General features: G+C 44.4%; 2 protein-coding genes across 3 annotated transcripts in view; one reads left to right on the forward strand and one right to left on the reverse strand.

The window, feature by feature from the left end:
• Nucleotides 1-24,308, reverse strand: part of LOC146177015 (uncharacterized) — a 121,807-nt gene that overhangs the window by 21,760 nt on the left and 75,739 nt on the right. The window lies entirely within an intron of this gene.
• LOC146177016 (uncharacterized) lies at nucleotides 2,188-8,012 on the forward strand. 2 transcript variants are annotated; one of them, XM_084581069.1, is made up of 4 exons: nucleotides 2,188-2,432; nucleotides 3,783-3,916; nucleotides 5,928-6,223; nucleotides 7,693-8,012. In XM_084581069.1, the coding sequence occupies exons 2-4, from the start codon at nucleotides 3,832-3,834 to the stop codon at nucleotides 7,942-7,944; spliced, it is 633 nt and encodes a 210-aa protein (XP_084437195.1). In that variant the 5' UTR covers nucleotides 2,188-2,432; nucleotides 3,783-3,831; the 3' UTR covers nucleotides 7,945-8,012. The 2 variants fall into 2 exon arrangements, with proteins under 2 accessions (XP_084437195.1, XP_084437196.1); XM_084581070.1 differs by lacking the exon at nucleotides 2,188-2,432 and having other exon boundaries at nucleotides 3,646-3,916.

The raw sequence follows: 24,308 nt of genomic DNA on the forward strand, positions 1-24,308 counted from the left end.
CCCGAATAAGGATAGACATTTGGGCGAGTTGGCATCGATTCATATTGGAAGGGCACAGCTCAAAAAGACACGAGAAGAAAAGGAAGAAGAGGTACACACGAGCGCCCGTGTGTACGTCTTCTTTCTTTTGTCCCGTGGGTTTTTGCGCTGTGCCCTTCCAATATGAAACATTACCAGAACAGTCAAAAGTACATAACTGCCGAACTGCGCCGGAGGGTGGTCTGTAATGCTGAGCACCGAGCTCCTTGATTGGTGCCCTTTTTGCCTCTGGGGCGGCTGCTTACGTAGCATATGAAGCCCTCCTATAGCGTTTCGGAGAAGTTTTGTTGCCAGTAAAACTTCAATGATCATAGCTTACACCGAATAAAGCTTTAAATGCTTAAAGCTCGGGAAATTTAAAACTAGACTTTCTTTTCCTTCTCAAAAATATATCAGATAATCGCGTTTCTTACAGATAGAAACAAAGTTGTTCAAATGATTGGTTTTGAAATCGCTGTGCACACCAAGAGAAGGTTTGCAAGGAGAGTAAACTGCGCAAGTCTCTGCGGGTATACGATAGAGCTAAGGCTTTGGAGTGACATTGTTTAGTGTCCGCTACAGTCTTTCCCACGCTCTTCTATATACGCGACCTTCACAGCCGCTCCGCCCAATCTACACAAGGCCAACATCCGCTCCAATCCAGTTATCGCATCTAGCGCTATCAACCCTCTATGCAGCTCCCATTACTGTGTTTCTTGACTGTTGCGCAATTATTAGGTCCTTCAGTTTTATCGCCACAGCGGAGTCACTATAAACGTCTTCGACTAAGCACACGCACATTTATTCTAAATGGTAGCTGAAGAATAATTGTCAGTATAGTTCTGTGGTTCATATCAAAAAGTTGTTGCTTTATCAATATTTAGAACTCTGACCATGAATATCGACAGTTGGCTCCTGGCCTCTTTAAAATGGCGTCAAACATTTTGATCAAACTCAAATGGTCTATGTTCCCTGAAACTGAATTTGGTGTGGTACTAGCTAGGTACAAACACCAGAACACAGATTTCGATCTGGGTACCGAAGATACAAGCACCTTCATCACACTTACGTCCATATGCTTACAAATGACTCTGTTATCAATGTATAACCGACACTTAGTATACCATCTCACTCTTCCTGTCATTAGCTGCTCTTTCCCCGTAAGCATAGTAAGTTTTTGTGTCAGTTCTTCTGTCTGATCTACACTCTACCGCCAAAGTCAAGGAGCAATAGCTTAAAGTGTTGACACAAAATGCAAGGCTCCCTTGTATCAGTCGTCAAGAAAGTGATGCCAGTTGTCACGAAAACATTCACCTGATGAATCAAGGCTAAATGCTAACCTGCAGATGTTAATGTTTCTTGCGCTAACGACGAATGTTTTATAACCTCGAAGCTATGAACTTGCAGCATTTTAGAAGCTCCCAAATCTCTGCTGCATGCTGCAGATGCATGATTCTTCTGTCGCTGTCCTAATGTCTTAACACATCGACTTTTAGAATGGCAATCTGCCACTTGAAGCTGTACCGCCAGCCGTGCAGTTCAGTATGAATATTTCATTTAACGAATATTGCTACGAGTAGCGTGACCTCGCAGAAATGTTGCATTCGTATTGCATTCGATCCATTCGCTATTTCTATTCGATTCTCATTAGGTCACATATAGAGCTGCATTTTACCCAGCAGCTAAGGTACTGTAATGTTTTATATATATATACTTTAAAAGCGTGTTAGTGGCACGCCCCAACCGAAGCTGTCCTTCATAAGGTGGCCTCTAAGAGTTCCACTGGGTGTCGTGCACAGCCCTCGCTTCCTGCTGTCAGACATACGCTGTTAAAAAGAATTGTATTACAGAAAATACAAGTTTTGCAGATCTCATGAGCTCATATCTCTGATATGAGCTCATGAGATCGGTAACTTGGTAGCAAGTTCATATATTCATGCGTCCCAGCAGATTGAGGAATAAATATAAATAAACAACATTGCTTTATTGCACCATGAGGGTCACGTAGCAGCAAGTCGTCAGCGGATGCTCCAGAACAACCTGCTTCCTCTCCCGCTTGCCGATCTCAACAACCCGTCAAGGCCGATTCCCGACAGACATTTATATCTGGACTACGACGTCAATACGAAACTATTGTGCTGGGCGTCCTTTGACCGATGCCAAGAAACATATTGCGCAGGAGCCAGTTGGGCCCTTAATTGGTACGGGCAAGCATGGCTCAGTGTGATTGATGCTGGCTACTCAAAACTACCCCGTTGTTTGAGTTATTTGTCCGACCGACTGACAGTGGGCAACGTCAGGGCCTCCACATCTGCAACGCGGTTGGGTATTTAAGTACTACAGCCTCAGGGGCGATATTCAGCACCCTGCTGTGAAGCCACCAAAAAAGACGTGCTGAAGATTTTAGATAGAAAGTAAGTAATGATTTTTATTGCAATGTGGACATGCCCTGATGTGACTAATGTGCGGTTAGATCCTTATTATATCTTTCTGTCTAATTCACTGCGTATATTTGCTATTATCGGTATTTTTTATTCATTTCAAGTTTTTGATGTGTTGATTGCTGTTTAAAAATTAATTTATTGTTTGTTTTTACTTCACATCACTTTCATTTGAACCTGATGCTCTTCTGCTGTATATGAGGTGGTAGTTGTGTAAAATTATACAATAGCAGCATTTCAACCATCTCGTCACGTGTCTTTGATACACTAAATAAATCAAATCAAGCCAAATGTAAGGTTTTGAGATTTATCTTAAATAACATTTTGGGCGCTTTTCTGCGGCCAAAAAATGACCTAAAGGACTTGCTTTTGCGAGCGTTCGATTTCTCAAAACGTCTATTCTTTATGACAGAATATGCAGTGTTATTTTTAAACGTATTTCTCTCTTCAACTTCTCTCACGCGCTAACATTTTTCAGCGCTCTTACAGAAACTGCCTCGTAATTTTTGAACTCATTGCTACATATAAATATATCATTTCAGAAACGAGGATTGCCACGTGAAATTTTATTACAAGGCTTTATGCATAAAATATGGTTTAATTTCTAAGTTAGTATAGTGAGGCGTTGTGTTCATAATTCCTAACATAATAAGAACATAATATTTAACCTTTGCTCGCTTCGTTACCAATGAACTCAAAACCGCTGCCGTTATATGTAATAATTTTATATGATTAACGTTTTTAGGTAGAGTGGGCTCTAAACCATATACTCTGAAAACAAAATTAAATAGTATATTCTGCCCTAAATGCTACTTTTTGCTTCAAACGCAACGTCTGGCTGAATGGTCTCATGAATGCAATTTTCCATAACTAGTGCGAACAATTTTCAATTTCGCGTAAATTGCATGCCTTTTAAAAATTCAATGAGATCCATTTTTCTATGTTTCATAGTTCGATCTATATAGTTTGAATTTGCATAAGGCTGCACATATCATAGCAGCATCCTAGAATATTCCCAATTGAAACACTACTCGATCGTTGTTTAGCACCTTTCGTCACATTGACATTGCACATAGCATGATTTAACGACGCCAGTGTCGTCGCCTAAAGCAGTCTTCTTGCTCGCTGATGTTCAATATGGGTGTGCTCTAAATTTCAAAAGCATTAACATTTCATCTTCATTTTGTGTTCTCTTCCAAGTGTCGTATGAACTCCCATTGGGCCTCAGCGTTTCGCTTCTCTACTATTCTTGCTCTGATGTATGCAGGTCACTGAGTGAGTTCTACTTTGCATTCAGATAGGTATCTTGCACTTTTTGATCAGGTATTCTTGAAAACGTCGCTCAACTACGCCAGCCTCTCACTGAATTACCATGGCGATATCACATTTAATACTCGCTTTATTCGTCGCATCCACTTCAAGCATTGCTGCTGAAAGCACACCAAGAGTCGTTCCAGGTACGTAAGCCATTCACTGAGGTAGATCTTAAAATCTTTTTATAATTCTCAATGTCTGCAAAGCACAACTAGAGCCTAGTTTTTTCTATAAAGCTATATGACGTGATTAAGCATATAGACACACACATAACTTCCAAGCAGAAGGAAGAAATGATGTGAATATTAAGGCGATAAAAATAAATATAACAAATTTTTTTCCTTCATTCCTTCATTGACAAATAAAATTCAGCAGCGTAAAAAATATCGGCAAGAAATCTTGTCAAGCGGTACGTTTTCAAATATTTGGAAGAAAGTTAATGTGACTGGCGTAAGTTTTTAGGAACTTTTTATCGAAATTTAATATGTGCCGCTTCACATCTTCGGGCACTAAGTCACAATTTGCGGCGACATCACGAATTTGGTGGCCATGTTTATAACGTTCGCACGTAGAAGCATCAAGACCGACAAGTGCGATTATGCTACGCTGGGCGTAGAAAGCCTCCAGCGCCCCTGATATCGAAACCCAATTCTCGAACTCTCCTGCCTCACCTGAAGATCTGCGTGAAATCTGATTTTTAGGTGCTGGGACCAATATACGAAATCAGTTTTCTTATAGTATCTTACATAATGGTCATAAAATGAAGATTCGTTCCGTGTTCCTCTCTGAAAATAAGACAGCTTTGTTTATGACTTATAGCGCTTCAGCTTGTGCTTTGGTAAACAAGGTTGACGACTGCGCAAGTTGGTAAGGTTCATACTTAACCAGCCTTAACCTTAATTTTACATAAATATTACCAGCATTGCCTGATAATCCCATAAATATACGATTAGCATTCTGTTCAATTTTTTTCACGATTTGATTCCTAATCCTTTTGCCTTTATTCTTCTCTATTGGTCATATTTAATTCGCTTATAGACACTAGACATGCGCCCCTATCCGTACGCAATTCGTTTTTAGACTCTAGAAATGCGCCCCTATCCGTACGCAGTGTTATTTATGTTTATAATCGAAAGAACCAAATTTGTGTTGCTGAAATGAAGCAAGTATATAATTATGCCGAGGCGTGAATACCTAATCCTCAGATATACTTCGCAGTCCTTGCGAGCAGGAGTAGATGTAATGCATAGCATACAGAGCCGTCTTGCGCTATGCTGTTTCTTTCTTTCTAAATTATAACTTCTATTTATTCGGTACATTGTCCTGCAAAAAAATCTTGAGAACATTGTGAAATAACTACGTCCCAGCTCCATACACCCATGTATTTTGCTCGTTGCCAAATGAAAGAAGGCTCAATACCGTAGGCATGAAGTGCTGTGCAGAGTTTGTACGCAGAAGAAATTATCCCGATCCGAAAACGTTTCTTTCCGTCATTGATATTCTTTTTGCCGGTACGGAAGAGCCAATACTAACCTTACGAAAGAAGATCGTTAAATATTGACACTATACAGAGTGTCATTTACTTCTGCTTGAAATTTACCAGGACCCGCTTGCACAAAACAATCTTAAGACTGTCTTAGCTAAGTCCAGACTTAACTGGAGTCTTAACAATAGGCCACTAGCATGGCCGCTTAAGACTGGAGTCAAGACTGGGCTTCAGTCCTGACTTGAATAAGTCGCTTGTATGATTACGACTCTAGTGCTGTCTTGGTTAAGACACAAGGACGTCAGGTGTCTAGGTAGAGAAATTAGGGAAATACAGGGATGCGCTGGCACTGTCTCTGCTGTAAGATGTACACATTCCGTCAATTTTGCGTTGTGTAAAATCCGTGCCATTGCTTTTTGCGGCTTAAGATTGTGTTACGAGGAGAAATGCCCCAAGTGGTTGCTGAGGCCGTTCTGGGAAGCAACTCTGGTGAACATGAACCCGACGCGTTCGACATTCGGAACACGAGCCGTCTTAAATAAGCTTGGTCTTTCTAAAGACACCATTTAAGTCTGGACTTAGCTCGGACTTTATCGTGCAAGCCGGCCCAGATATTTCTTATATTGTTTCTCTCATTATATATGTTTACATATTTGCTGTGCATTTAGGTCGTTGCTATGAAACCCCGGATATTGATTTCACCGAAAGTATCAACGCCTACCTACGGAGGATTCCAGACAATGTAACAATTCCAATTAGTCTAGAGAAGACATCCATACTTGGAGTCAAAATCTCATCAGGCTCCGTGACTGGATTGGCAAGCCTGTGGGTCTACAAACAACACTATACTTTCTGCTCCGGTAACCGCACTCTGATGGAAGCCACTGTCTTTGCTGTGGAACCACTGACATTCAGCATTAATTGGAAAACCTGTACTGGACAGCGAGGTAAACTGGGAACCAAGGTATGAAACCCGTGTATGGGTCTTTTTACTTGGTCTCATATAAAAATAGAACAATATTTTTCTGGAATTAGTAGAGGCGCTTCCTTTTATTTAGCAATTACATCTTGGAGATTTCCCTCCTTCGAATTCAATAGCCTTAGCTAAGACTAATAAAAGATGAAAGGTAAATCACTCGGAATGCATGCATACATATATTTGCGGTATCTAAGACAAAATATTTATGCCGTTTAGAAAATGGTCGATGTGGAGAAGGCGACGAACGTTTGTTAGACATTGTAAAAAAATTACGAGGGTTAAATGATGCTGAATCAAATATTGAGCGAAAGCATTAGCTGCGGGTGATCGAGCATCCTTCTCTTTTCTTTAAACCGCTTTAACCAACCCGTATGAACGTGTCTTAGTGGCCTACAGGGGTAACGGGAATGACAGATCCCTAGCAGACGGATTCTGACATAACTGTCCCATGTGAAACGAGAGACCCAAGTTGGCAGCTCCTGCCAGCCCACTTATAAAGCCCCGCTTTAACCAAGCCGTGTGAACGTGCCCAGCCCTCATCCTAGTGTCACGTGGGGTGTGACGTCACAGCGTCACGCGGGGGCGGCCGCGCTACGCCGACCGCTTGAGTTGATTTGTCCAGATCTCACCCTAGTGCCACGTGGGATGTGACGTCACAGCGTCACGTTGGTGCGGCCGCGCCACGCTGAAGGCTCAAAACCTAGAGTAGTATCGCTTTCGCAATAAAACTGCTTCCGGAGTATATCTGTATAATTATATTATAACAGGAAAGATAACGTGATTATACATATTTTAATCTTAATCTTAATTTTCATCGTCTAATTCGAGACTAGTTTGTCAAAAAACTGTCGTTTTTTATCGTTTCTTCTTTGTACCTATTCATGACAGAATCCCTTCTGTCATGAATAGGTGACCTGTGACCTGAAACTTTATAAGGAGTAATTTAAAGATGTTTGTTTTTTATTTTGTGGGAATTAACGTCTCAAAGCAACTCAGGCTATGACAGACGCCGCAGTGCAGGGCTCCGGACATTTCGACCCCCTGGGACGTCACGTGCCCTGACATTACACAGCACTCGGACGCGTTGTTTTTCGCCTCCACTGAAAAGCGGCCACCGCAGTAGGAATTCGATCTTGCATCTTAGGGAACAATAGTCGAACACCCAACCACTACGCCACCATGACGGGGCAGCTAAAAGATGAACAACAGCGAGAAGACCGTATGAGCACGCCACATAGGGAGCGCACTGGCAGCCACGGCAGATTAACACTGCCGATGTTTCTTTTTGTCTCAATCTTAACAGTTCCATTAATTCATATTGCAACTGCACCAATTGTGGATATTAGTTTCAGATACCACATGAAGTATCTCGCAGAATTTGTTTCGGCATTAGCAGTTCGCCTTTTTTTTTTTCGCAATGAGATTCCTTTATTGTCCATTTTTGTTTTGTCCAGGTCTCCTCGAGCAAGCTAAGGCTCTATTTCATGCCTGAGCCTACGCCTGCGGATCCTACGAAGGTAATCATGTACAACATCGTCCCTGAAAGTCTCGAGGATTCAAGCGTGTTTGTCGAAGGGATGCCAAGTGAGCTGCGCCAACTGGTGGACATCCTCAGCGCAGTGGCGATGCCGCACATGGAGCTCTTCTGGAGAAGATTCCTTGGCATCGACATAATGAGTCTCCTCAGGGACGACCTAAAGATATAGGACAAGTAAACCTGCTTGGAACTTCCATTTTAAATAATCAACTGAGTGTCAGATTGAGCGCACAAAAATAAAGCACGTTTATTTCTTGTGACCATGTTTTCTGTTCTGGTCATACCTCTTTTATTCTTGATGCCTTTTCGCGCTCCTGAGGTTTTAAAGCGTAGTACCAACGACATGCAAATAGTATCTGTGGCATTGTAGCTGATACGTATGGAAAATGCATACTCACATGAAGAATTCAAATTTGCGACCACTGTAATTAAACATAGCCGTTTCCTTTAACTATGCGCGGAGGTGCCTCAACACACTAGCCTATTTCTGTACATTTTTCTTATTTAACAGATGTATTCATATTTTAGCCACGGTGGCGCTGCTCACAACTCTTCCTGTTATAGGGCTTTGATTGCTATGGGATCCAGCTTTTCACTGATTTATTCAATATGCAGAAAATAGACACAAAGCCTACGCACCGTACTAAACCATGCTATGTCCAGAAGCGTCTTCCGATGGGCACACCTCCGGGGATGAAAAGATTGAAATATCGCACACTCCTAAGTGACTGCAGCGACAGCCGCCTTCTGCCTGCAACACTGACCCGAACAACAATCAAACTTGAATTCATATTCAGACTCGGTGGGAAGCCAGTGGATATTAAAGGAAAATAATGATACTAATATTTCCTCACAGCTTCCTCGACCAAGATTGAATGTTCGCCTCTGAATTCTTTATTTAACGAGGCCTTCGTGCCTGATCATCAAATGTCTGTATTTCACAGGCAAAGCCCGTTTCGGCATTCGCACCTTCGGTCAGCGAAGACCTCAGGTCAAATGAAGTTTTCTTGTAATTTCATCGGTGACGATATAACATTCGTGGGGACGGGACATACAATCAGTAACACAGTTATTTGTAGATGTAGTGTAAACAACACAAATTCATAGTGGTCATCGTGCTGCAATTATGAAGCAGTGAGTATTTATACATACATTGTTGGCATCAGATACCTGAGTGATTGAAGTTTGAAAATGTAGTCACTGAGGGCCCAAATCTAGCGAAATACAATAACATAGAACAAGGATATCAGTTGCACAATTTGATGAAAGGAATAAAAACCCTACAAACACTGAGAGGAGGCCGGATTAATTTTGACGAACTGTTTTTAATGTACACTGACTCCATATTGTTGAACCTAAATTGCCTTATAGTGATGCACAGTAGTGATCGCGTAGATGTCAGTTAATCAATAGTTTTCTGAAGCGAGATATGTGATAATGCTGGCGGTAATTAGTAATAATTTCCGACAGCCTTTCCTGGAGACGCTGCAAACGTTCAGATCATCTTGAAGCACAGCGGCAAAAAAGTTTTGGTTAATTGCTGCTGCTGCATTAGGGGATCTTTTTTTCTTCTGGCAAGTTGTTCAACGATGTCTACTCTATGCCAGGAATGTTGTTGTGAGTGGGAACGCAGGTAAATCTATATTTCACGTGAGGGGATGGGGAGGAGGCGTTTTAAATCGGAGTATTGTTGCGCAGGCCAATGTCATAAAAACAATTCTATGTTCTTCTATTGATGTCACTGTGCGTAAAAGAAATTTTGTTAAACCATTCCCCAAAAATAAGGCCCCGGAGTAAACGCCTCCAAAAAAAGTGACCCTGTAGAAAATTTCCGCGGAAAAAGGTCCTCATCTTCAAAGTAGCAAAAAATGTCTTTTAATCGTGCAGTCATAGGTACTGTAGCGTCAAGCTTTGCTCGCTGGTGCCAGGTATGATAGTGATGAAGTGCTTTTACCATCGCCGGCATTTAGTAATTTTACTTTACAACTTCTTTACGGTTTAGGCCTCAACCTAGTTTATATTTTGCATCCGCGGCGTTTTCTTTAAATCCACAGTTGTCCATTGCATAGATGATGGCAAACTGCATTACCCTGTAGCATGCTGCAGTTATATATGGTGCAGAACTTTCACTCGTAGAATTTCACATGGTCAATTTGCCTGTCGTCATACTAGTTCTGAACCTAAAGAATAATGGTAGCAGAAACCTGTTGGCCTAGGGAAGTGCCTTTCTATTATTCGCGATGTCACAGGCCGGAGTGGTATGTTTTCTTGAATTACCTTAATTGCACTGTCGTGATGCAACGCGTTACTCCAATAGCGAATTTGTGGAGAGCACTCTGGTTTTTGCTTTTTTATTGCGAAGCAATACTACTTTAGCTACCACCTAAGCCCGTCAAAAGGCGCGGCGGTGGCAGCTACGCTTAAAACCCCTTGATACTTTGAAAGTTATGCCAGCGATTGAACTTTGCCGCCGCCGCGCTACCTCCTCGTCTCCTCCTCGCCCCTTGCGCGCCCCTTCGCTGAAGGCCGGCTCTCCGCCCGATTTCCTGAGCGACGATTGGGCTCCCTGCCGTTGCCCTTGGAAACCAACGCGCGTCCGGCGTTTTTCTTGTGTTTTCTTTTTCCTTCGCACTATTTTTCTCCTATTCTCGGCGAGCGAATATTGCGCGCTGTGCTTTTATTTCAGCGTGCAAGCTCTATGCCGTGCTGTTGCGCGTACAACTGCAGCAAGCGGCCCGAAGATGGTTATGCGGTGTTCATGATACCTCAAGGCAAGCGCGACGGCTTGCGCAAGAGTCAATGGATTCACAAGATTAGTCGAAAGAAGTTTATTGCTAGAAAGAACAGAGTTGTTTACGACGTAATGCGCCTTTCTCACTCCCCGTAATAACGCGTCACATGACGCTGCGTTTTCTATTCCTGCTTGCTCCTCAATATTTTTGCGGCGGCAACATGTTCATTGTATAAAAATAAGGTTGTCCTGTGATCACAGGGTTGTCGTGTTTGATCATGTGTTCACATGATCACACACGCTTCAATTTGACCATGACTACTAGGCGTTGGCAGGTTACCTTCGCTTTGAAAGCTGGAGCTCTAAAACCGCGATTCCGCGTATTCATTTACTGCGAGAAACGTTTTCCCATCGATGTCAAATCAGCCGGAATCATTGCATCAATTTTCTGTATTTACGAAACTTAAACAATCAATAATGATTATAGTTATGATTTAAAAATAGGATAACATTTTGCGAGCAGCAATTCTTAGCACTGTCACATATTACTCATTTCAATTGTATGCAAGAAGATTTTTTTTTTCACCTAGCCGGAGTGATTAACTCATCGCTCTATGTTCTAGCTACATTTCACTGAAGACCGGCTCAAGCCGCCAATATTACACGAACTCGAAAAAAAAAAAAAACTGAGGCCCAACGCAGTTCCATCAATTTTCTCTCACCGACCTGTCCTGAAGCAAAAGCAGCCTCCTCGACAGAGACATGAACCTCGCGCTGATTGTAGTCAGTTATTCCTGTGGCTTGCTCTTTTCCCACTTCCTTTTGAGAAAATAAGAAAGTATAAGAATTAAAAGTCAATGTATAGTTGTCTCGTCAGATATTATGAGGTAACAGAGATATGAGTGACAACGTAAGTCAATGAAAATTGAAGTATATCAATGGGTCATGGGATGGCATCAGATTAAATAGTGATGGTTATAAATAGTGATAGCTAATGATGGTGACTGTTACGGATATTAATAGTAAATGATAGTAATAGGCCCGGATAGTGAGGTGATAGTGTTCATTCCGAGTAGTGACAGTTATGATAGGTCACTTGACGGCATTAGTAGATATAGTGATAGGATAGCGATAGTTAATTAATTGGCAGTTATATGCTTTCTCACTTCCGCACGTTAAAGATTTATGTGCCTCCTATTTTTTTATTTGATTGTTGCATTCAATAAAATTACGCTTTTTTACATAGCGCATGAGGCCATAGTATGCTTGCCCCAGAACTTCAGTGTGTCGGCAATAGGGCCCACCACTTCTCCCAGTGTACCCTGCTGTCTTTTAACCACACACGAAGTTAGTGAGTGGCCGCGTACTCATAATATTATTTAATTCCTCCATCAGCATCATATCAGGACAGCCGTGGCAAACCTGTTCCTTGGCTCAAAGTTTGGTTTTATACAAAATTAACTAATTAACGCCGATTACTGCGGATTGCTAACTAGCACAGTGAGTGCCATTAGATTTGGCCTAAGCTTTTCAACGGTATACGGTTCGATGTTGCAGCTAAAATTTAGATTTTAATTGCAATTTACTAAATATCAATTATTTTGGCCCAGTAGATGATCAAAATACATGTACAAAATAACCAATAATCCAATCTCATGGTTGATCACGTGACATATGTCTCATGGTTGATCACGTGACATATTTGTGTCTTTTTTTAATGCTTACTTGGATAATCACACAAATTAGCAATGTAATCTGCTTAGGGGAAAGATAATTAAACACAAAGTAGATGAAAAAACAACGTGCCGTACCCACGACCTCCGAATATCGCGTAACTGAGCTACATCGGCCGCTGTCCCACCTGCTACTTGCTTGGGTACTTATGTTGTCTGTATACGAACCTTGAGAGTGTTCAGCAGCGCCACCCTCAGCGATAGCGGCGGACGTGGAACGTCCTTTTGTTACCGCCAGCGTCACATGGAACGTGATCAAGAGCGAGGGCGAAAGCTGTGCTAGAATCCTCCTACGCTAGCTATTGCTTCAAGACTGCCGGAACCGAGACCCCCGTAAGCTACAAGCAGATCAATTAAGGGGAAATGAGGGTGCTCGTTATAATACATGAAGGAAGGTAGCTAACACTCGGCGAGGCCAAGGAAATTGTTGGGGATGGTACTTTGTGTCTTTTTTTAATGTTTACTTAGATACTCACACAAGTTAGTAATGTAATCTGCTTAGGGGAAACATAATTAAACACAAAGTAGAAGAAAAAACAACGTGCCGATGGTGGGAACCGAACCCACGACCTCCGAATATCGCGTCCGGTGCTCTTCCAACTGAGCTACATCGGCCGCTGTCCCCCCTGCTACTTTCTTGGGTATTTATGTTGTCTGTATACGAACCTTGAGAGTGTTCACCAGCGCCACCCTCAGTTATAGTGGCGGACGTGGAACGTCCTTTTGTTACCGCCAGCGTCACGTGGAACGTAATTAAGAGCGAGGGCGAAAGCTATGCTAGAACCTTCTTACGCTAGCTATGGCTTCAAGACTGCCAGAACCGAGACCCCCGTAAGCTACAAGCAGATCAATTAAGGGGAAATGAAGGTGCTCGTTATAATACATGAAGGAAAATAGCTAACAGTCGGCGAGGCCCATGAAATCGTTGGGGATGGTACTTTGTGTCTTTTTTTAATGTTTACTTGGATAATCACACAAATTAGTAATGTAATCTGCTTAGGGGAAAGATAATTAAACACAAAGTAGAAGAAAAAACAACGTGCCGATGGTGGGAACCGAACCCACGACCTCCGAATATCGCGTCCGGTGCTCTTCCAACTGAGCTACATCGGCCGCTTTCCCCCCTGCTACTTGCTTGGGTGTTTATGTTGTCTGTATACGAACCTTGAGAGTGTTCACCAGCGCCACCCTCAGCCATAGCGGCGGACGTGAAACGTCCTTTTTGTTACCGCCAGCCTCACATGGAACGTGATCAAGAGCGAGGGCGAAAGCTGTGCTAGAACCCTAGTACGCTAGCTATGGCTTCAAGACTGCCAGAACCGAGACCCCCGTAAGCTACAAGCAGATCAATTAAGGGGAAATGAGGGTGCTAGTTATAATACATGAAGGAAAGTAGCTAACACTCGGCGAGGCCAAGGAAATCGTTGGGGATGGTACTTTGTGTCTTTTTTTATTGTTTGCTTGGATAATCACACAAATTAGTGATGTAATCTGCTTAGGGGAAAGATAATTAAACACAAAGTAGAAGAAAAAACAACGTGCCGATGGTGGGAACCGAACCCACGACCTCCGAATATCACGTCCGGTGCTCTTCCAAATGAACTACATCGGCCGCTGTCCCCCCTGCTACTTGCTTGGGTATTTATGTTGTCTGTATACGAACCTTGAGAGTGTTCACCAGCGCCACCCTCAGTCATAGCGGCGGACGTAGAACGTCTTTTTGTTACCGCCAGCGTCACGTAGAACGTGATCAAGAGCGAGGGCGAAAGCTGTGCTAGAACCCTCTTACGCTACCTATGGCTTCAAGACTGCCAGAACCGAGACCCCCGTAAGCTACAAGCAGATCAATTTAGGGGAACTGAGGGTGCTCGTTATAATACATGAAGGAAAGTAGCTAACAGTCGGCGAGGCCAAGGAAATCGTTGGGGATAGTACTTTGTGTCTTTTTTTAATGTTTACTTGGATAATCACACAAATTAGGAATGTAATCTGCTTAGGGGAAAGATAATTAAACACAAAGTAGAAGAAAAAACAACGTGCCGATGGTGGGAACCGAACCCACGACCTCCGAATATCGCGTCCGGTGCTCTTCCAACTGAGCTACATCGGCCGCTGTCCCCCCAGCTACTTGCTTGGGTATTTATGTTGTCTGTATACGAACCTTGAGAGTGTTCAGCAGCGCCACCCTCAGCCATAGCGGCGGACGTGGAACGTCATTTTGTTACCGCCAGCGTCACGTGGAACGTGATGAAGAGCGAGGGCGATATATATATATTGTCACGTAGTGGTGACAAGGCCTTACACGCCAAAAGAAAACACAGGCGTGATGGTACTGAAATAACTTTTTATTGGGGCTGACTTGCGCCCGCAAAAGTACTAAGCAACTCGGCGGCGGCGATAGCAACATACGCGCTCGTCGGTCGTCGAACAAAGAATGCCCGTCACACTCGTCAACGCTCAATTTAAAGGCTGCTCAGAACAATCTAGATAACGTCGCAAACAGCTACCAGCACAAGCTGGAACATTGTAGAAAGACACGCGAGTGGCCGGAATCTTCGGGACAGATCTCGGTGCATCTTGCGCTACAATGAAACATAAAGGTGTGATTCGCGACATCGAGCATTAAGAAACAAAGAATACAGAACTGATACGCGATCCAGAATCAAAGTGATAAGGGCGTGTGGCGGCGGTTGTTAAAAAGCGACAAATAGAGTTTTGAAGATGTCGCGGCATTACTCCCCCTTAAAAAAACATCGCCTCGATGTTCCAAAACAAAGCAACTTAGACATAAACACTGCAAAGTTTAAACACCACAGATTCTTTAACGCGCGTAACATGGCTTAATTTGTACAACATGTACAATTTCTGGGCGTGCGCCTCGCCGTTGTGATGCTGACGTTCCGTCGGGAATGACTTCATAGTCCAGTAGTCCGACGCGGCGAATGATTTTGTATGGCTCAAAGTATCGACGCAACAACTTTTCACTTAGTCCGCGACGACGAATTGGTGTCCAAATCCTCACTTGGTCTCCTGGGGTTGTACTCTGCGTGGCGCCGTCGTAAGTTATATCGTCGGCTGTCGGGCTTCCTCTGCACGCTGCAGGTAGCGGCGACGTCAAGGTTGTCCTCGTTGGTTACGTGCGGCAGCATTGCGTCGAGCGTCGTCGTGGGCTCCCTGCCGTACACAAGCTTGAACGGGGTCGCTCTGGTCGTCTCCTGAACTGCCGTGTTATAAGCGAAGATCACGTACGGCAAGATGGAGTCCCAGATCTTGTGTTCAGCGTCGACGTACATGGCGATCATGTCCGCTAGGTGCTCCGGAGGGCCATTGGTCAGGGGATGGTACGCAGTTGTTCGTCGATGGCTTGTGTGGCTGTATTCCAGGATGGCTTGCGTCAACTCTGCCGTAAACGCTGTTCCCCTGTCCGTGATGAGCACTTCTGGGGCGCCGTGTCGCAAAAGAATTTGTTCGATAAAAAATTTGGCGACTTCTGCCGCGGTACCATTTGGTAGTCCTTTTGCTTCGGTGTAACGGGTAAGATAGTCAGTTGGCACGATGATCCAGTTATTACCCATAGACGAAGCTGGAAAGGGGCCGTGGAGATCCATCCCAATTTGTTGAAAGGGCAGATCGGGGGGCGGAATCGGTTTTAGTAGTCCTGTTGGTCTGATAGGCGGCGTCTTGCGTCGTTGACACTCACGACATGTCTCCACGTAGTGGGCAACTTCGGCAGGCAGTCGCGGCCAGTAGTACTTCTCCTGGATTCGACGCAACGTGCGTGCAAATCCGAGATGGCCTGCTGTGGGCTCATCATGCAACGCCTGCAGAATTTCCTGCCGGAAGTTTTTAGGCACTACAAGGAGTTGCGCAGTCCTGTTGGGTGCGAAGTTCTTCACGAGGAGGCCATTGCTTAACGCGAACGAAGATAATTGTCGCCTGAACACACCAGGAGGGGAAGCGGTCTTTCCTTCTAAGTAATCGGCTAGCGCTTTCAGATCAGGGTCTGATCGCTGTTGTTCTGCGAAACTGCTGGCTCTTACCGGTCCCAAAAAGGTGCCGTCATCATCCTTCTGGGGAGAGTCGACGGGAGCGCGTGATAAGCAGTCTGCGTCGGAATGCTTCCGGCTCGACTTATAGACTACGGTTAAGTCAAATTCTTGAAGTCGTAGGCTCCATCTGGCAAGGCGGCCGGAGGAATCCTTCAAATTAGCCAGCCAGCAGAGCGCGTGATGGTCGCTTACAACATTGAATGGTCGGCCGTATAGGTATGGACGAAACTTAGAAGTGGCCCAGATGATCGAGAAGCACTCCTTCTCGGTCGTCGAGTAATTGACTTCGGCTTTTGTGAGGGACCTGTTCGTGTAGGCGATTACTTTCTCCTTCCCGGCACTCGTCTAGACGAGAACGGCTCCTAGGCCCACACTGCTCGCGTCGGTGTGAATTTCGGTCTCGGCGTTTTCATCAAAGTGGCCAAGTACAGGAGGGCATTGCAGGCGGCGCTTAAGTTCGTCGAAGGCTTCTCTGTGCGGCGCTTCTCATTTAAAAGGTACGTCAGCCTTTGTAAGTTGCGTCAACGGTTCGGCGATGGGCGAAAGGTTTCTGACAAATTGTCGATAATAAGCGCACAACCCAAGGAATGGGCGCACAGCTTTCTTGTCGGCAGGCGGTGGGAATTGTGCGATTGCAGCTGTTTTCTCCGGATCTGGGCGAACACCATCCTTACTAACGATATGAGGAAACGCAGTTCTTCGTAGGCGAAGTGACACGTCTCTGCTTTTAGCGTTAGTTCCGATGACGTGATGGCTTTCAGCACTGTCTGCAGTCGTTTTAGGTGATCTTCAAAGTTTGACGAGAAGAAAACAACGTGATCCAAATATACCAAACAAATTTGCCACTTCAAGCCCGCCAGGACTGCGTCCATTACTCGTTGAAATGTGGCTGGTGCGGAGCAGAGGCCAAATGACATCACCTTGAACTTAAAAAGACCGTCCGCTGTGATGAATGCGGTCTTCTCGCGATCTCTTTCGTCGACCTGAATTTGCCAATATCCGCTCTTCAGGTCCATCTTTGCATTAAGGTCTTCAGGTACTTTGCATTAAAGAGCCGGTCGAGAGTGTCGTCGATGCGGAGTAGCGGGTAGACATCCTTCTTAGTAATTGTAGTCAAGCGGCGGTAATCAACGCAGGAGCGAAGTGTGCAGTTATTCGTTTTCACGAAAGCGACTGGTGCCGCCCAGGGGCTCTTCGATGGCTAGATTACGTCATCACGCAGCATTTCCTCAACTTGATAGCGTATGGCATGGCGTTCTGGCGATGATACACGATAGGGGCTTTGGCGCAGAGGTCGGGCGCGTTCGTCCATTATAATGCGGTGCTTGGCCAGTGCTGTTTATCGTACCTTCGATGATGACGAGAGTCACTCCCCGTAGCTTCGAAGAAGACTGAGAATCTGATATTTCCTGCTATGGGTCATTGTCGGATTGATGTCAAATGTGGGCTTACGCAATTGGTCCGGTGCGTCTTCCAGCGTTTGGTCATGGAGGGGGAATACATCTTTGAGGTCCGCTAAATCGTCGAAAGAAGCGATCGTTGTGGCCTTGTTGAGATGCCGGTATTCGTCGGTGAAGTTGGTTACCAGCACCTGAGCTTGACCTCTCCGAAATTTCGCTATGACTCTTGCGATGCCGACACCTCATTCTAAGAGCAATTGGATATTTCATTCGACGATGCCTACAGCGGTTTCGATGTTTGCGCTACCTACGCAGACTGCGACGCTTGATCGGGCCGGCACGGTCAATTCTCCATCGAGGACGTTTGGAGCGATGTGTTGCGTCGAAGTCGTCGTAGCAGGAATGGTTTTGTCTGCAGAGAGCTTGATGAGCTTGGATCGCAGGTCGATGATAGCCCTATGTTCATTTAGGAAATCCATGCCTAAAATCCCGTCGCGGGAGCACTGCTGCAAGACCATAAAGCTGGTGGGGTAAGTACGCCCATTTACGGTTATTCTTGCAGTGCATCGTCCCGATGGAGTAATCAGGTTGCAATCTGCGGTGCGAATCAGCGGGCAATCCCAAGCGGTGGTAACTTTCCTGAGCTGAGAGGCTAACGGTTCACTGATGACTGAATAGTCAGCTCCGGTGTCTACTAGGGCAGTGACTCTGCGGCCGTCGACATCAACTTCAAGGTTACTTGTTCGCGTCCTCGCATTGCATGTGGGCCTTGGTGTCCGATCTCGGCTCGGTCGTTTTTTCAGGTCATGGCCGGGCCATACCGTAGTTACTACGCTGGGCGACGGTGTAGGCTTGCACTCTGGTCGTGTTGTCGTCGATGTCGTCGTGTGGAGGAGCAATGAAATAGCTGCGCCGTCGTTAGTGGTCATCGGCGGCGGAGGATCTTCGTCTTTTCGCCGTTGAGCAACCTCACCTCCAAAGGTTGCTCTGTTTAGTTTCCCCTGCGCGGGCTTGGGGACCTTCCGCGCATACTCTCATCATAGTTACGGCCTGGTGACGCAAAGCGGGCCCTGTACGGCGATGGAGATCTGAACCGACAGCTTGGTGGCGCAATCTCACCGCTGCGCCGATAGTTGTCGATTTCTTGCGGTCGTTCACCTGGGCTTTGTCGTGGGGCGTCGACTGCAAACCCGCGCAGACCGATCCGTCGGTACGGGCAGTGCCGCAGAATGGGACTGGCCTAATAGCAGTGGAAGCATAATGGCTTGTCGTTTTGGAATGAAGACAATATGTTGTTAATCACAAGAAATACACTTGCGTTCTTAAGCATTAAGTGCTAGATAATGTTAGACGCTGCGAAGGTGATGGCGATGGGCCTGTACGTAGTAACATTGTGACTTTTTCCTGATTTTCGTACCGGTATTATTCTGGCTATTGTTCATCTATTTTATTGACACAAGCTGAGAGGTCTTTTATACATAATATATATATATATATATATATATATATATATATATATATATATATATATATATATATATATTGAATACCCACACGGCATACCTAAGACGAAATATTGGATTTTATTTGGCCCTGTCCGCTTCGCAACGTCTAGATTTGGTAGACGTTTGGGTATCCCACCCTCAGTTATAGTAAACAGTTCAATATTTTTGAATTCCCTTACTCAATATATATATTCAGTGCTTTTGCCTTTTTGGCGTCTTCTACTTCTGCAACTGCATTATCAATGGTCGCTCCGAAGCAAGATTTTAGCTTCAGCGACATTTTAAGATGGGTGCCTTCGCACTTGGCATCAATTGTGTTATTTCTAATCCAGGAGTTGCGTCTACTATCTTTACACCTAATTTTTTAGCGTAGGTGCATACATAGGATACTAACAGAAATTTCACGTTTTTTTTTTTTTTTCAGTGTAGTCTCGTAATGCCTCTTGAATTCTCACATGCGCATGTGTTAGGAACAACTGCTTTATATTTTGTTTTCTCTTTGTATAATATTTTTCAGCAAAATTCAACATATTCATTTTATACAATACAAGTTCTTTTTATGCATGTTCAAGTCATTGTACGTTCCTATGAGGCTCTATATAAACTTTATTTATATTTTGTATATTTGAATATGCCTTTCTGCAGCAATCCAGATGGAAGTAGCAGTATCTGCATATATATACATATATATATATATATATATATATATATATATATACATATCAAGGAAAGAAGCCAACAGTCGGCGAGGCCAAGGAAAGCATTGGGGATTATGTTTATGTCTTTTTATTATTATTTTTTAAATTTTTACTTGGATAATCACAGAAATGACTAATGCAATCAATTAGGGGAAAGATAATTAAACAGAAAGTAGAAGAAAAAACAACGTGCCGATGGTGAGGACCGAACCCACGACCTCCGAATATCGCGTCCGGTGCTCTTCCAACTGAGCTACATCGGCCGCTGTCCCCCCTGCTACTTGTTTGGGTATTTATGCTGTCTGTATACGAACCTTGAGAGTGTTCACTAGCGCCGCCCTCAACTATAGCGGCGGACGTGGAACGTCCTGTGTTACCGCCAGCGTCACGTAGAACGTGATCAAGAGCGAGGGCGAAAGCTGTGCTAGAACCCTCTTACGCTACCTATGGCTTCAAAACTGCCAGAACCGGGACCCCGTAAGCTACAAGCAGATAAATGAAGGGGAAATGAGGGTGCTCGTTATAATACATGAAGGAAAGAAGCCAACAGTCGGCGAGGCCAAGGAAAGCATTGGGGATTATGTTTTGTCTTTTTATTATTTTTTTAAATTTTTACTTGGATAATCACAGAAATGAGTAATGCAATCACTTAGGGGAAAGATAATTAAACACAAAGTAGAAGAAAAAACAACGTGCCGATGGTGGGGACCGAACCCACGACCTCCGAATATCGCGTCCGGTGCTCTTCCAACTGAGCTACATCGGCCGCTGTCCCCCCTGCTACTTGTTTGGGTATTTATGTTGTCTGTATGCGAACCTTGAGAGTGTTCAGCAGCGCCGCCCTCAACTATAGCGGCGGACGTGGAACGTCCTGTGTTACCGCCAGCGTCACGTAGAACGTGATCAAGAGCGAGGGCGAAAGCTGTGCTAGAACCCTCCTACGCTACCTATGGCTTCAAGACTGCCAGAACCGAGACCCCCGTAAGCTACAAGCAGATAAATGAAGGGGAAATGAGGGTGCTCGTTATAATACATGAAGGAAAGAAGCCAACAGTCGGCGAGGCCAAGGAAAGCATTGGGGATTATGTTTTATGTCTTTTTATTATTATTTTTTTAAATTTTTACTTGGATAATTACAGAAATGAGTAATGCAATCACTTAGGGGAAAGATAGTTAAACACAAAGTAGAAGAAAAAGCAACGTGCCGATGGTGGGGACCGAACCCACGACCTCCGAATATCGCGTCCGGTGCTCTTCCAACTGAGCTACATCGGCTTTTTTTTTTCTTTATTGCCTGGCTTCGACACAAATACACCGCACTGGAACTCAAAACAACAGGAAAAAAGGAATAATATATGTACACAAAGGTAGCTAGCGTTGCCTAACACCCACTGAGGGGCAGGCATTGTCATGTTAAAATTCCTTTAGCACCGTCATAGGTTCCAGCTTTGACAGCCACTCAGGAGCACATGGTTGCAATTTAAGCACGTTGAGCCATCGCTGCACACTTTCACGGAAATACACGCGGGCTGGCCGTGCATCTGGATCGCAGTGATAACCAGCCATTCGTGCGCGCCATATACTGTGGAGGCACATTAACATAACCTGGTCTAACGGCATATCATCGTGGTTATCCAATGGCAAATACCTAATGCCATGGGAATCAAGTGGCAACTGTTTTTTTATTGTCCTTTGCAGAACATCCCACAAATATACCCCCTCCCAGCAATGCAAAAACACGCGATCTATTGTCTCTGGCTGTTTGCAGATGAGACATTGGTCCCCCCACGGTAGGAACATACCCTTCTCCTCCATAAATGATTTTACACTCAAAGTACGGGTATGTAGCATAAAGAAAAACGCTTTAGCTCCCGGAGCAACTTGCATTTTCTTTACGCGTTTAATACATTACTTCCTGTGCCTCCATAGTATAAAGCTCGGTACAAGGGCACCGGGAACACCACTTCACAAACATCCTTGGATAATGTTCTCCTGTTAACATTACTTAAATACTCTTTCGAAAAACGTGCGCTTAAGAATTTCACGCTCAAAACAATTTCCCTAAAGAATCCAAACAGAGAACAAGGCATACAATGAGTATAAACTACGAAATCAGGCAACGCTCGACCAAGTCTTTGTTGACACACTGTGCGCAGTAATGGATCGCTGGCATCCCTAAAAAACATAAACCGGTTGACAATCTGTCGCACAAACAAATGACCCAGACCAAGCCCCCCATGCTTCACCTGCCGGAACAAATTTGTCCGACTGCACCTCTCCCAACTCGAGGCCCAAACAAACACCGCAAAAACTCGATGCAATTTTTGCACATTTACACGGGAGCTCTGCAACACTTGCATAACATACCATTACTTACTAATTAAAACAGGTTGCAAACTGCGGCTCTCGCAAATATTGATAATTGAGCGCTTTTCCATTTCTCCGCTTTTTCACTGGTTTCTTTGACCTGCTCTAGCCAGTATGGCTCGCTTTCCTTGTAAAATTTCAAGGGCACACCCAAGTACTTTGCAGGCGTTGTAACCCACGACACATTAGCGAAAGTGTCGGGGGTCAGCTGCCATTCTCCGTGTCAAAATCCCAGGCACTTACCCCAGTTAACTTTACTTCCTGTGACTTTGCTAAAATGTTTTACCACACCCACTGTCCTCTTCATACTCTCCTTATTTACACAAAAAACCGCAACGTCGTCTGCGTAAGCCAGCAATTTGACTTCTGACTCCTGCAGTCGAAAACCATCAATGTCATTGTTTTGTAGGATGCTTAAACACAACGTTTCAATATAAATGCCGAACAAAAGAGGGCTGAGGGGGCAACCTTGGCGCACCGAACGTCGTACGTTGTTGGGGGCCCCCAGTGACTTATTGACAATTAATCTCGTAGTGCAGTTACGGTACGCCAAAGCCACTCTCTCTCGAATAACAGAGCCGACATTAACATAGTCTAATATACTGAACAGAATAGTATGTGCCCCACAATAAAAAGCTTTCTCCAAGTCCAACTGCAGTAACGCAACACTTGCATGAGTTGCATCGCAGCATTCGAGCACACTTCGCGCTTTGTGAATGTTCTGAAAGATAGATCGCCCTTTGATGCCGCACGTTTGGTGAGGGCCCACTAGTTCGCATACAACCGTTTGTAGTCTGCCAGCAAGCACCTTCATATAAAACTTGTAATCAACGTTTGTCAGAGCAATGGGCCTGTAAGACGGCAACTGCCTAAGCTTATCTGGTTGGTCAGTTTTCGGAATAAGTACTGTGTGTGACGATCCGAAAGACGCAGGCAGTGCCTTCAGTTCATACGCTTCATTAAATAAGGCACACAACAAAGGAGATAGCTGTTCCTTGAACGCTTTATAAAAGGCCGCACTCAGGCCATCAGGCCCGGGTGATTTCCCTGGGTTTAAATTTTCTATTGCCTGCTGCACTTCTTTTTCGCTTATTGGCCGCTCCAGTCTTTCTTTTTGTTCCTCATCAATTTTTGGCATCGCGTCAAGAAAGGATTCTTTAAAACGGCCCAAATAAACCTCTCGGGACGAAAATAGATCTTCATAATACTCCCGGAAAGCTTTCGCGATTCCTTCGTTATCAGTTTCTGTGCGTCCTGCCCAATCTACCTCTGCCACGTGATTTCGCCTTGCATTTGATTTTTCTATTCCCAACGATCTTTTTGTCGGCGTCTCATCCATGGCCAATTTTTCCGCTCTTGCACGCACTAACGCTCCTTGGTATCTGTCTTCTTCTATCGAGTTAATCTGTTCTTTTATTTTTCGAATATCCTCTATCCATCTGCCGGGTGCCTTACATTCCTGTTCGTGTAGTTTTGCAAGCAAAGCCTTAAGCTGGGTTTCTGTAATTTTCTTCTCGTACACCAGGCAACTTGATCTGTTAATGGCTTTAATTTTAATCTGTTCCTTGCACAAGTCCCACTGTTTCCAGATTTCGAGCAAAGTCCCTGGTCTCACTTTAATCAATTCATTCAATACCACGCGTCTAAAGGCATCATCATTAAGCAATTTATTGTTCAATTTCCATAACTCCCAGCTAAATGCATTGCTTCGTTTTTTGGTGCCGAATAAGCATTGCACCAAACAGTGATCCGTGAATGTCATAGGCACAACTCGGTATTCATTGCATGAATGAATAAAATCCAGCGACGCGTAAATTCTGTCCAGACGCGCGTGGCTAGAACCTTGGAAGTGCGTGTACTGAACGGCATGCGGTCCTTCCAAGCAATCAGCCACATCCTCCATATTCCATTCGCTTATTAACTGGCATAACATTTCAGTGCTCTTGTCTCTGAATCCGCGTGTGCTGGTTTTATCAGCCACATCCTCCATATTCCATTCGCTTATTAACTGGCATAACATTTCAGTGCTCTTGTCTCTGAATCCGCGTGT

This window comes from Amblyomma maculatum, chromosome 10, assembly GCF_055883805.1.
Source record: "Amblyomma maculatum isolate TAMU_Amacu chromosome 10, ASM5588380v1, whole genome shotgun sequence".
NCBI lineage: Eukaryota > Metazoa > Arthropoda > Arachnida > Ixodida > Ixodidae > Amblyomma > Amblyomma maculatum.

What these genes read in the sequence shown, in the direction of transcription:
- LOC146177016 (XM_084581069.1), top strand. Translation starts at nt 3,832, where the DNA reads ATGGCGATATCACATTTAATACTCGCTTTATTCGTCGCATCCACTTCA. An exon ending in CACACCAAGAGTCGTTCCAG is followed by an intron (nt 3,917 to 5,927) that starts GTACGTAAGCCA and finishes CTGTGCATTTAG; the next exon opens with GTCGTTGCTATGAAACCCCG. An exon ending in GAGGTAAACTGGGAACCAAG is followed by an intron (nt 6,224 to 7,692) that starts GTATGAAACCCG and finishes TGTTTTGTCCAG; the next exon opens with GTCTCCTCGAGCAAGCTAAG.